The sequence below is a fragment of the Amblyomma mixtum genome, chromosome 3, assembly GCF_055824585.1.
Source record: "Amblyomma mixtum isolate Tamu chromosome 3, ASM5582458v1, whole genome shotgun sequence".
In the NCBI taxonomy this organism is placed as follows: Eukaryota; Metazoa; Arthropoda; class Arachnida; order Ixodida; family Ixodidae; genus Amblyomma; species Amblyomma mixtum.
In genome coordinates this window covers 213942509-213956473 of record NC_143014.1, presented here as the reverse complement: position 1 = coordinate 213956473, position 13965 = coordinate 213942509, and the positions used below count along the sequence as shown (strand labels likewise).

Sequence of the window (13965 nt, the reverse complement as noted above, 5' to 3'; positions counted from 1 at the left end):
CAAAATTAGCAATACCCCCATCCAGAGTGTGAGTCAATACAAATACCTTGGTCTTATTTTCACACCCAATATGTCATGGTCCAAACATATAGATTTAATAATCTCAAAGGCACTTAAAAAGTTAGGATACCTCAGTCGCACAATAAAAGCTGCTCCTAGAGATACGAAACTACTAAAGTATAAATCACTAATCCGTCCACTACTCGAATACGCCTCCCCTGTCTGGAACCCGCACAAACAACACGAAATTAATCAAATCGAGGCAGTGCAGAAGAAAGCCGTTCGCTTCATATGCCACAGGTTTGGTAGGTATTTTTCGCCTTCCACAACACTTTCATCACTGGGCCTACTGAGTCTTTAAAAGTTCTGGATTGCATTATTAACTCTTCCTGCCGGACCTCTGCTAATGATTACCTAATCCCTGCTATACCATCTAAAACTAGAAGTCACCACAGCCTAAACATCATGCCTTATTTTGCCCGCACGGACACTTTTAAATACAGTTTCTTTCCGCGTGTAATTGAATGTTAAATTCTCTCTATCTTTAGAGCTGTTTTTAGCGGCTATTGAATATTTTTGCTGTTTTTCTTGTATTTCATTCATATTGTTTCGGATGTTTGCCATTGTGCTCCATGTTTCTCTACATTGTGTTGTTCACACCCACCCCTGCAATAGCCCAATAGGGCTGCAGTATGTATAAATAAATATATAAAAAATTAATATATTGTTTTGCACTTCATCTTGTGTTTCGGCACTCACAAACATGTGCGCAAAATAAAAACAAAGCATAAAGTAGATACCACAAATAATTCATTAAGATATCATCTATAAACAAGTCACATTGGGATCGAAGGCTACAGAACTGAGGTTAATATGGCCACGCGCTGCCACACTGCTGCCAGCGCCACCTGGTGGCCGAACCTTGGCTCCCAGCGCGTGGCCTAACGTTGTCTTTGTTTTGCATGAGCTCGGCGGTTCGGCGAGCCTCGTCCTAGGAAACGCTGAGCTTCCCGCTTTTCTGCTGCGTTTGTCGGTGACAATATATATATATATATATATCTATATGGTACAATGACTCAGCAAATTATGCGCGTTCCTCATAGTGTGGCTGTGGACACGACGCATTACGCCTTTGCATGCGAGAGGTTCGGTTGACAATGCCGTGGCCTCGTAGTACCGGCGAGATTCATTGCGCATGTACAACCTCTCGCTTGCTCGACGCACGTGGTGAAGCTGAAGTCGCCTGAATCATCCATGGGCGGGATCGTTCACTCAGTTCAACGTCCCAAACGTGTGGTAGTGCGTGGCACAAAAGCTGCGCTTGAGTACGGGTCCAGGATGCAGTCGCGGTCTTATCAAAAAATGTAATCCGACACATCTTATCTGTCATTCCGGGGGCCTTCAAAGTGTGCCTGTTGTCTGCACTTTCGTTTTCTATAGCTCATCCATAATCTTGACAATGGATATTTGCCCGCGTCCATAACCGAAGTCACTAAAATTTATTTCATGTCATATTTTGCCGTGTTAACTAATTTTTTATTCATTCATCACTAGTTCTTGTTAGTTGGCCTCTTTTTCTGTACCCTTAGCTGGTGAGTTTCTTGTTTTGTTCTCTTAATTATTAAGTGCACATTTATATAAATTAAAAAAAAATTCGCATCTTCATACCGATTTCTGAAGAATAAATATTTACAAAATTGTCTCAAAGATGACTGGTGACATGCTCGCTGTATTTGAGACCACCCAGCGGTATCAGCATGTAGCGTGTTTGGCGGTGAAACGAAATTACTTAGGTCGACGGAGAAGATTTTGAGGGTTACGTAGCTGGCTTGCCAGTTCAACTACGCAATGCTGCGTTTGCCAACCGTTATATCCTATCGTCGCCGCTCTGTTAAACGTACTGTCGACCGCTTACCGCATTTTCCGGCACAAACGCCTGGGTGCAGTCCCTTTCTGTTGACCGTTCGGTCGCTTGCACAGGCGAGCAATGCGGAAACGCAGGGACATAATGGTGAGTTGTAACGTGACCTGTGGCAGCACGTAGGCAGCTTATATTTTGCTTCCGATTGGTGTGATTCCTAAGCAGTGCCCGCTGTAGCATTCTGTAGTGATGAATGATGTTTTCTTGCAGAGCCACTGGTTGAGCAGGGGTCCCTGTATCCCGGCCACATACCGACAACTTTCGCGCAGAAAGCTCCGATATCGGTCGGTTCTGCACTCGATGCTATAACTGACCCTTTTAGAGATGGTAATACCAACTGTTTTTAAATGCTGTGAAGGAGAACTTGTGCATCACTGAACAGATTTTGGGTTTACTCCTTGCAGATATGGTGGCTGTCTTTGGAGAAGTTACAGGGTCTTACGCTTTTCGGGATTTGCACAGGATGATGTCGAATGACGAAGAAGGCTGACAGATATTAAGGTGCGGGCATGCTGTTTTTAGAGGTTGGTAGCACTGGGCATAGCATGGCGACCGTTTTGGCGGATCTGACGCAGAGACCGGCCAAGAATCAACACTCGCTCAGTGGCCATGGACTACATTAGCCGCCTTCCCGATTACACTTTCGGCTACACGTACTACCAGTTCCTGCATGACAACGTGGGTACCGGTGCCCTTGACTTTGATAGTTCCTCCTGAAAGTAAGAACAAGCGTGGAAACCTTTACATGTGCATTTTTGCGTGCTGTTCACATGTTGGATCGCAGTAATAAAATGTGATAGCGGCAGAAGGCGGACCAGGGGCAGCATAGCAGAAGTTGTTGCCAGGTGCTACTCAAGTGCTTACGGTGCATTTTCATGGTCAAAAGAAACGGCTTAAGGTCAGCCTCCACTGGTCCAACATACGTGATATTGTAAAGGAACTGGGTACATGTATAACATGTGGAACACAATATGTACCATTAAGAAAAAAATGTGCACCACATTCTCATGAAAGCCAGCCAGGGACCTACTGATGGATGATCAAATATACAACCTTGCAGACAATAAAAACCATCTCATGTTTATGTATGGACTGAATGACAAAGAATATTAAGAATTTAAGGACAAAATTATCTCTCATTTGCTTGTCAGCAGCTGAGGTCATAGACCCCCCTTTATTGGTGGTTGGTCCGAATTGCCCCGAGTTGCTCCGACTTTAAGCCCTGAGCTGAATGCACCCGTGATTTACTCATACTTTTATATGGACATTTTATCGGCCAAATGGCATGGAAGGCGGAACTTATCCGCCTAGAATTTTAGTGTCTTCATGGGATTTTGTTCTAAGCAGCTATGCCAATGAAGTTTCAGCTCCTTAGTGTGTAAAGCCAGTCTTGCGGCTCACTCCATCTTAGCACTGGTGTTTCTGTTTTCATCTTTGTGAATGGATCTGTTAAAGCTTGAATGTGCTTGCAAAAGAGGTATAACATTTGACATATAACTGCGTCAGAAGAACCGAATTCACTTTATGAAGACACACACAGACGAACCATGCATTTGTGTGTCAAGTGTCAAACCAGCTAGCCCAAAAGCTAATTTTACTGGAGCATGTAACGGTTCTATAAAACGAAATGATGGCACAGCAGAAAAAAATCGGATTCAGCTTATGCATGAAATGCTTTATACTTTTCTGGCCTAGTTAATTTTTGTCATTGATAAATATTGCAGCACAGTTGTCATCAAATTTCTTGGAGCTGTGTACGTTCAAAAGTGTATTGTGCATTTTAGAACGCTACTGTGGTGAGTGCTGTGTAAACTAAGCAGTCTGAGTGCACAACTACTCTGTCCTTGCTGGCAAGTGTCACTCTAATACTTTCCTTTCTTCTTGTGATTTTTGTTTTGCAGAATGTGTCACCTGACTCCAGGCTTCCAGTGCAGTTTGTTGATGACGCTGAGTTGGCTTATGTGGCTCAGAGATACCGTGAGGTGCACGACCTGATCCACACAATCCTCGAGATGCCAATCCACATGCTTGGTGAAGTGACTGTGAAGTGGGTTGAAGCCATCCACACCAAGATGCCCATGTGCTCAACTGGTGCAGTTTTTGGAGCAATGCGCCTGAAGCCCAAGTAAGGTTATATTTGGTGCCTTTTATTTTGGCTCCAGAACTTGTCCCCCCTTTTTTTTTCTTGGCCATTTCACCAACACAGGTCTATGACTCATTATAAAAGCTATGCCACTTTGCTTTGCTGTAATATTACTTGCATGAAGTCAACTGGGCTGGGTTTGTTAGAAATGATAACCAAGCTTTTGCTTGAACGACTCCTTTTACTCATTTTTCACTTTAGGCATTGCCACCAAGGCAGCTTTATTGCATAAAAGACTCCTTTTACTCATTTTTCACTTTAGGCATTGCCACCAAGGCAGCTTTATTGCATAAAAGACTCCTTTTACTCATTTTTCACTTTAAGCATTGCCACCAAGGCAATGCTTAACCTTACCACCAAGGCAGCTTTATTGCTGATGGTACACCATTCTGAACGTTCCTTTTAACCTTGGAATGCTTCATGGAGAGCAGCTTTTTGATGGCATAGAATGAATTGTTTGGCTGGTCTTGCTATGAAGGCAGTAAATGATCAGAAATGTACTTTTGCTCAAAATGTTTCCTTTCGGTGATCAAGACTTGCCATAATGCATTTTCAGAATGAGTTTGACTAGTCTGCTGTGTGGTTTGGAAAGTGACTTTCTAGATTGGCTTTAATTAAAGGCTGGGATTAACTGAGCTGAAACAGATTCACGTCACATATTCAACAGCTCATATTATTGTTCTTCGAGCTCTCTCAAAGGCACTTTTTCAGTAACTTGATGATTGCTTCTGTTTAGAAGCAGTGCAGTGACAGCGAGTGCAACTGGCACTTGCTGTCAGAATGCTGCAAATTGCTTCAACACACTGTCTGTACATTTGGTGTATTGTTTGAAAAGTTTCTTCTCGTTTGTGTGAAATGGCTGCCATGCAGCGGACCTTGGCATGGTCATTCAACAGGTTGCAGTTTTGTGTTCGAGTAAATAATACTCAAAGTGGAGTGCCCTGGATATGCTGTACGTTCTGAAAAAAAAAAAATTAAAATTGAGACTGCAAAAACTCCTCCCACCGACAGGGACCACCATATTAAAAAATTGTGTGATGTCAACACAGGTCTATGACTCATTATAAAAGCTATGCCACTCTGCTTTGCTGTAATATTACTTGCATGAAGTCAACTGGGCTGGGTTTGTGACCCAACACCACAAAACCAAATAAAATTTTGCCTCGATTTTGCATAACAAGTCTCAGTGCAATTTTCCACTGTTAGGTTCCTTCTATCAAGTACAGATTCTTTTTCAGGGGCAGCCAAACATTTTTCATTACGAGTGCACAAAAGCTCCTCACAAGCTCATCTGTTGGGTCATCTGCAGTGTGGGCTATGAAGTCAGTGGACATGATTTCTCTTCTTTACTCAGAGCGATTAGTGTGGCAGTGTTGCTAACATGACTGACCGATGAACAGCAAGTTACTTTGTGAATCTGAAAACAGAGGTGTAGGGTTTCTTTAGTAGAGTGAAAATTATGCTTGAAGTTGACAAGATGCAGCTCTGAACTGTGAAGTATGCATGGCTTGCGGCTTCGCAGTCTCACTATCACTGTGCTCCACCAAAGTGCAAACGACAGCACAAATGAAATGAAACATGGAAAAAGAATTTACCAACAAGTGATAACAAGTGTGTGAGAAAAATAAAGACAACAGAGCCTGTCTCACACTATTTCTTGTGCACTTCTTTTTGTCAATTGTCCTCCATTTCCCAAGTGTGTTTACATTTCTAAGCTATTTCACTGGAAGGGAATTACGTGCACCGCTGCACTGTTGGCCAGTTGTGAAGCTGCCTGGCTTGTTATGCCAGGAAGTTTTGCAGTAGAGCAGGGTGTGTAGTAAGAGTTATGTGCGCTACAAAAGCAGGACCAGCAGGCAGTAAACTGTAAACACTGTAACAGTGACATTGTAAAATTATGGCATTCATGGGGGTTTGAATGATTATTACATTGCGCAGCATGATTCAAGATGGCACCCCCTGAGAGCTTGTGAGGAGCTTTTGTGCACTCGTAATGAAAAATGTTTGGCTGCCCCTGAAAAAGAATCTGTACTTGATAGAAGGAACCTAACAGTGGAATATTGCACTGAGACTTGTTATGCAAAATCGAGGCAAAATTTTATTTGGTTTTGTGGTGTTTTACTTACTATGCCCCATATATACCATGTGCAATTGATGTTTGTTGCCCTTATGTACTTTTCTACGTGGGGAATAAGCAGTTTATGTTCGAAAATTTGGTGTCATGACCCAATTAAGCTTTAGCTTGGGTTATACCACAAGTGGCATCTTTAAACATTTGTGTAGGAGGTTTTATTATGGTGACCAGTAGATTGAACACCAAGCTATATTTAGAAATGCATGTGTTATCATTTACCATCATTAACAGTGTTATAGCATGTAAAATAAAGTTGTAAGTACTTTTTATGCACTATACATATTGTCGCTTTGAAGTCGCTGCAGGCAAGGCTATGCACTGAGCCCTCAAAGTGCGTTCTGTGAACGCACTCCGATGTGAGTGCGCACTTTGGCGAGTGCACTTATGTTACGCTGTTTAGCTGTGCTAGAGTGCACTGTTAGAGAGTGACACTCTTGGTAAGTGCACTTTATTTTGTGCACTTGACAGGGGTATTAAGCGTCATCCAAGTTTTCTTCCTCAGTATATTGCAAAATCAAGCTGTGCTCAAATTTTGCATTGGAGAGTATTGTAATTATTTGTCACTTTTTCCTGGTGCAGTATTTCCACCGGACTAGCCCACGCACCGATAACATTGGAGTTTAAACATGCCTTGAAATCTGCATAGCATTTGTTACAGGCACTTACAGCTGACCAAACAATTTATAAGGCTATAACTGAAATGAACGATCTTTCCCTGTAGTGATATTATCAGACATGATATTACTGGTGCAAAGGGCAACTGAGGGGGCTTTAGAATTCGACGGCCTCGAAGGCGTCGAGTGTTTGGAACTTGAAGGTAAAGCGTGCAGTCTTTTTGGGCTAGTGTTAGAAATGTTGACGTAATCATCAATTAAAACCGCTGCGGCGTTCAGGCTTCTCCACAGTGCACAGTGCCGGGTTGGGGTCATGATGTCCTTATCTGCAGTCCTGGTATGGTGGTTCAGTGGTTATGGCGCTCAGCTGCTGACTCGAAAGACGCGGGTTCGATCTTGGCCGCGGTTGTCGAGTTTCGATGGAGGTGAAATTCTAGAGGTCCATGTACTCTGCGATGTCAGTGCATGTTAAATAACCCCAGGTGGTTGAAATTTCCAGAGCCCCTCAATGTGGCGTACCTCATAGCCTGAGTTGCTTTGGGACATCAAACCCTCATAAACCATAAACCAAACAACCCAGAAACACTTGCTTTGAAAGAAGAAAAGTCTGCAGAGACACTTAAGACTGCCTACTTGTGAGAAGGTGGACGCCTGCTCACTTTGTGAACGCAGTCTTTGCACTGCACGATGTAACCCAATGCCGCATAGCTAATAGTTCTACCTCTGCATGGCTCTGTGTGGCCGCCGTGACGCCGCTGCACCCCTTCTGATCTGGGCGATGATCCGCCTTAAGAATATGATGCGATAGCTAATGGGTTAGTGCCTGTACTATATGCTGATCCGCCTTAAGAATATGATGCGATAGCTAATGGGTTAGTGCCTGTCCTATATGCAGAATTGGTCTTTCTCTATTTAATGTTCATAGATCTCTGGGAGTCCTCATACCATTCGTGGTGCTTTGGTGCAGTGTGCCACTGCCCTGGTATGGCAGGGGCTGCCACCGGTGGGACTCGTATGAGGATGCCATCTTTTATGGGTACCATTGAGTGTTGTCACACACACACACACACACACACACACACACACACACACACACACACACACACACACACACACACACACACACACACACACACACACACACACACACACACACACACACACACACACACACACACACACACACACACACACACACACACACACACACACACACACACACACACACACACACACACACACACACACACACACACACACACACACACACACACACACACACACACACACACACACACACACACACACACACACACACACACACACACACACACACACACACACACACACACACACACACACACACACACACACACACACACACACACACACACACACACACACACACACACACACACACACACACACACACACACACACACACACACACACACACACACACACACACACACACACACACACACACACACACACACACACACACACACACACACACACACACACACACACACACACACACACACACACACACACACACACACACACACACACACACACACACACACACACACACACACACACACACACACACACACACACACACACACACACACACACACACACACACACACACACACACACACACACACACACACACACACACACACACACACACACACACACACACACACACACACACACACACACACATTACATGCCCCCCCCCTCCCCTTGGCACACACAGACGTGTTCTTGCTCCCTGGGGAAAGTAAGGCTTACTTCTTAAAAAACCAGTGCTATCGAAGGAAGTGCCTGCAGAGCGTTGTTTGGCAGCATTTAACAATGGACGGCGAGCTGTGCGTGAGGGCAGTGGAAATTTAAAATCTCCCCGTCCGTGACGTTATCACTGAGCTTCTCTGCTCTCTGATACTCTGAGGACAAGGTTGAGATTTAATTGTTGATTATGTTGCCATTTTAAATGATAGTGCAGAAAAAAAAAAATGGCAGGCTTTACCTACAGCCTATGTAGATTTGAATCCATGAATATTGTGGAATTCTAAAAAAATGATGCAGATGCCCTTTAATGAGGCATTGTAAGGCATAACACTAGATAAAGCAACATTCTGCTGTGAAACTTTGGTGTCATTTATGTGTGCCACCACTTTGATATATTGGTGCTGATAAACTAGCTGCTACATCACATTTTCACATCACGTTTTTTTCTTTCAAAAAGTGAATTAAGTTTCATTAGTGTTATGCTTTCAAAAGTGCATCTTCCAGTGTAAAGGCAGTGGATGTGTAAAAGCAGTGTTGCTTCCATGCTATGAGTGGAATTTCAGAACAGTGTCAGCCTTTGTAACATGGAAGCATGCATCAGTTTATGTGGATGAATGCATGCACAAAAGTGTGTTCAGGCATGTGTATGTATCAGTGTAGAAGTGATGCGACAATCCTGAAGGTATGTTCAAAGGTAACAAATGCTTTGCTCCGTAAGCGGTTGTGCTGTTTGAACTGAAGGTGCATTTGTTCTCATTTTGTCGCTTTTGCCAGTACTGTCACCGTGCTCACTGATCATTGTTTCCAGCATCTGGATGCGCTGATTGAAAAGTTTGTGAAATTATTTTATGGCATTTTTAATGCAGCTTTAGCAGGATCGGGCACTTTGGACAACTTGTTTTTTTGTTGTGGCAAAAAAATTGGGGTCCTTAAAAGTTATTTGTTGGTCCCTTTAACACGTGGATAGCCTTGTTGATTTTGAAAACTTTCTTTACGACATGCCCACTTTTTGGAGTTTTGTCTATTTCCATTTGGAAGCAAATGCATTTGCTGTTCAAGTTATTAGGATTGCTCATCAGTGCTTCGAAAAAGCATGGGAACCGGTTAATATTTCAAAAGGCTTTCTTTATGAACATGTCTACTTCTGTATTAGTAAGCATGTTTGCAAATAGACATGCTCAAAAGAGGCATTTCACTGACATTGATATAATTACTTGAAAATTTTGTAAAAAATCGTATGGAAGCTGTCGCAGTCAAGCTGCTGTTGCATTTCATGCGATTTTGTAAGAATTGGAACCTTGTGCCGGAATAACTGTATTGTTTATTCTGCATAGTGCTGGGGTTAATCATTTCTGTTATTGAATAACTAAAAAAGAACCTCCTTCATATATTGGCATGCTATTTGTATACGAAAAGTGAGTTGTACAAATTTCTAAACAATGCAATTGGCACTGCACAACTTAATTGCTAATAGCAAACACTGTATCATTATTTATCACAAATGGCGAAGGGTTGAAGGCAGTGATGATTCATGAAATGAAAGCATGATGGTTGTGATTTTTTATGGCTCAAGGGCATCTGCGGCCAAAGAGCGCAGTGGCACAAGGTATTTTCGTCTATTGAAGGTGGGGTCAAGGACCCATGAAATGAAATTAATGTAAAATGATTTGAAAGTGTTATGTCTGGCACATGCTGATGTAAACTGTCACAAAAATGCTGTGGGCAGTCTGAAGGCAACAAACACGAGTTAAAATCAGTTCATGAGTGTAATATTTTGGCAGAATTCACTTTTGTTCTTGCTGACATTCTCTGTGTGGTGCATGTCCTGTTAGTGCACTTCAACAAACATCGTCTGTCCTAAGCACGGCACCAGCAGGAAGGCGAACAAAGCATAGTAAAGAGCAGTGCTGTGAAAACGTAACTGGGTTGTTCCATGCCAAATGTTCCAGATGTTGCGCTGGACCATCTCCGATTTGTTAAAAAAAATTGATGGAAACTTGTCGCGACATGTGTAATCTAAGCCTAAAATATTTTTGCTGAAAAAAATTTATTCGTGAAATGAGCTCAGTTTGAACGTTTCGAAAAGACTTGAAACCTGGCACCCTTCAATAATTTATTAAAAAATCCAAATTTTTAGAGAACGCTTCCCAAATTTTTTTGAGACGTTTGCACAGATTCTGGCTTTCGATATGATTCAGGTTATTTATTTGTACTGTATAAATATTTCTTAGAATTTAAATAAAATGTAGAATTTATTCTCTTTGACAAAAAAAAACTTCTTCTCGGAAATAAGGAAATAGCCATCTTGCTTCCCTAGATGTCTGTTAGCTATAAAAAATGTTACAGCTTGTGGAACTGAATACATCGAAGTAAAATAAAATACTGAAGCTGCAGAAAAGTCGATTTTGAACCATAAACACCCATTTATTTCATTATGAGGTGGTGGAAGTAAAAACACGATGGTGACAGGCTTAGTAGAACAGATTACAGTTGAACTTCGTTATAATGAATTTGAAGCGACCCGGCGGTTACTTCGTTATAACTGTAGTTTTCTTATGGGTCGTGTTGACCAAGCTTCTTCCAAGGGGAGCCGTCATGCCATCATTATATTCATTACTTCTTTATGAGCCATTTCATTGTAACGAGGTTAAACTGTATTGCCTTTCATTTCTGATATTTTAATGGAGATGATTTTCCTTTAAAGGGAGAAAAAAATTTTTGAAGTCGAGCTCTTGCTCCATAAGTTGCATCGTCTCGTAACGCTTCTTCACCGCAGAGCACGGCACCTGGCATGACACGACATTTATGGCCAAATTACCTCTATAGTTTGCATTCACTCGCAGTCGTGTATCTTTGGGGCTGGAGCTAAAGCAGATATCTGATGACATTCAGCAGGTGGTACGTAATAAGCGAGGTCGTTTTCACTTTTGAAGTTCGAACCCCGCTTTGGCGCCAGGCAGCCAAGAGCAGAAAAATAACGATATTCAGTGTGCTGTCCCACATGGACCACAAGGAATTAACGACCAGCCAGCACAGCAACTGCAGCACCAGTTGTTTATGTCCGAGTGAGTTCGCAAAGAGTTCGTGCCTTGGAGCGCATGTGATGGAGTGAAGTCCTCACCACTTTATGGAGTAACGTGAGACACTCTGGCGGGGAGCACGGCCTGCTCGCCCAGGTATGCCTTGCTCTTGAGTGACCGAACATACTACGGCACTAGAGCACTGCTTCACCTCTTTCTCGCGCCCTCTACACGTCTGTCATGGTTCTGACAGCAATGACTGAGTGCAGCATGAACACTCTGAACAACAATCTCACTGGTGCATGAACTGCCTTGGCAGTGCTAAGAAAATCTTTTCACAAGAATATCTGTTCGACTTCACAATGTTCTGATGCCTGCCTGCAATGGAAAGCTCACTTAGGAACTAGAACTGTACATTTCGTCTGGCCACAATGTTGACGGTGCTGTGCTCTGTGATGAAGAAGCACAAAGAGACGACGCAACTTACGGTGCAAGAGCTCATTTTCAAAATTTTTTTCTCACGTCAGATAAAAATCAGCTTGCTTAAAACTTCAGATATGAAAGGCAATACTATTTTCAACTCAACCCATCATTGTTTATATTTTTACTTGGACCACCTCGTGATGAAATAAACAGGTGTTTATTATTCAAAATGCACTTTTTGTAACTTCAGTATGTTATTTTACTTCGACGTATTGAATTTCATCAGCTGCAACATTTTTTACAGGTAATAAACTTCTAGAGAAGCAAGATTGTTACTTCATAATTTCCAAGAGGAAGCTGCTATTATTTTTAAATCTCAAAATAGTATAATTGTTACATTACTTAAATTCTAGAAAATATTCATGCCATACAGAAATACAAGATCTGAGTCATATTGAAAGCGAGGATCTGTGCAAATGCAATTAAAAAATTTGGGGAGAGTTTTCTAAAATTTGTTTTTTTTTTATCAATTATTGAGCAGTGCCTGGTTTCACGCCTTTTTGAAACGTTCGAACTGAGCTCGCCTCACAAATAAAATTTTTGGGAAAAAATATTTTAGGTTTAGATTACACATGCTGCAAGAAGTTTCCATGAATTTTTTTAATCAAATCTGAGATGGCAGAACGCAATATTTGGGACGTTTGGCGTGGAATGAGTCAACTGCAATGCTAGGCTGGTTTATATCCTTCTTTTTCTTTTAGAATTGCATCTTATTTCATGGAATAAAACTTCCAGCTATTTGTTAGAAATGACCAGTTGGTTTTTCCCAGTTCTGGACTCGTACTTAGTATTTTACAGCAGTTCTTGGGTGCTGTATTTCGAGCAGTGCTTGTACTTCTTCTCTTTTGTTTTTTCAGATGCAAGTTTTATTCAGTTTATCATTTGGTTCAACCAGGAAATGTGTATTTGGGTGCATAAGTGTGCAGCATAAAAACGCTGCAATTGTCTTGAATACAACATAGCTGTAAAAATTTTTAAGTAACAGCTCAAAGGCTTGTGGGCGGAGCACTGTGGTTGTATGCCCCAGTTTTGTCTCACATACTATTGGCGTCTTTTTTTTTTTCATATCAGCTAGCTCAACTCAGTGAATTTTTTTAATGTCGTTACCGCATGTAGTGTAGGTTCTTTTAAATGTCAAATTTAGAACATCCTCAGACACTAAAATTTTACTTGATTGCATGCATTTAAACACTTTTAATCGTCTGATGATTTTTGCCATTATTTATTGAAGGTCTCTACTTTTTTTTTTTCCGCAGGAAAGTAGCCTTGGAGAAGACATGCAGTTAGGGGAATGTAAGTAATAAATTGAATAGAAAGAAAAATAAATCTGAATTCATGTAGCATGAGCTACTGAATATGAATGTGTGTGTGTATTTCTTTTGTGTTTTTCTCTCTTCTGGCAGCCTCAGAGCACAGCTGCATGAGCAAATGCTAAAGTAAATGCACGGGCAACAAAGATAAATGTTATATTTTATGCATTGCTGCATTAAGATTCGCTACGCAATAGAAAATAGGGTGTTGCACACCATATACCGTATTTATTTGCGTGATTTGCACACTCCCCCCCCCCCCCCCCCCCTAAAATTGATGCTTCAGAAAGGGCGTGCACAAATTATGTGGAGGTTTTGTGAACGTGTCTTAAAAACTATACAGTGGTCAAAATGTGCAATGTACCTGTGTGGTACATTGCCACGTATAAGTCGACCCCGCAACTCGCGCCCCTGTGCACACCCCACACCGGATGCTTAACCACTATGCCACCGCTGCGGTCCACTGACAAGGGGTGGTGATAACTGAACTCACACTATCATGCAGCGGTTCGGGTGAGAGAAATTGGGGTGGGGACGACAGCT

At 42.0% G+C, this 13965-nt stretch overlaps 1 protein-coding gene and 1 pseudogene across 2 annotated transcripts in view; one reads left to right on the top strand and one right to left on the bottom strand.

The window, feature by feature from the left end:
- The window catches only part of LOC149353609 (phytanoyl-CoA dioxygenase domain-containing protein 1-like), a 56521-nt gene extending 55141 nt beyond the window's left edge, over nucleotides 1–1380 (bottom strand). Inside the window, exon 1 of the mRNA XM_089582683.1 lies at nucleotides 1212–1380. Coding sequence (XP_089438809.1) covers nucleotides 1212–1256 — 45 coding nt within the window. The 5' untranslated portion in view covers nucleotides 1257–1380. The remainder of the gene's footprint in view (nucleotides 1–1211) is intronic.
- On the top strand, nucleotides 1104–7882 carry LOC149353608 (ubiquinone biosynthesis protein COQ4 homolog 2, mitochondrial-like; annotated as a pseudogene). The gene is made up of 6 exons (XR_016291017.1): nucleotides 1104–2011; nucleotides 2132–2248; nucleotides 2326–2422; nucleotides 2497–2599; nucleotides 3823–4046; nucleotides 7738–7882. The product of XR_016291017.1 is annotated as a ubiquinone biosynthesis protein COQ4 homolog 2, mitochondrial-like (transcript).
- Nucleotides 7883–13965: the final 6083 nt, after the last annotated feature.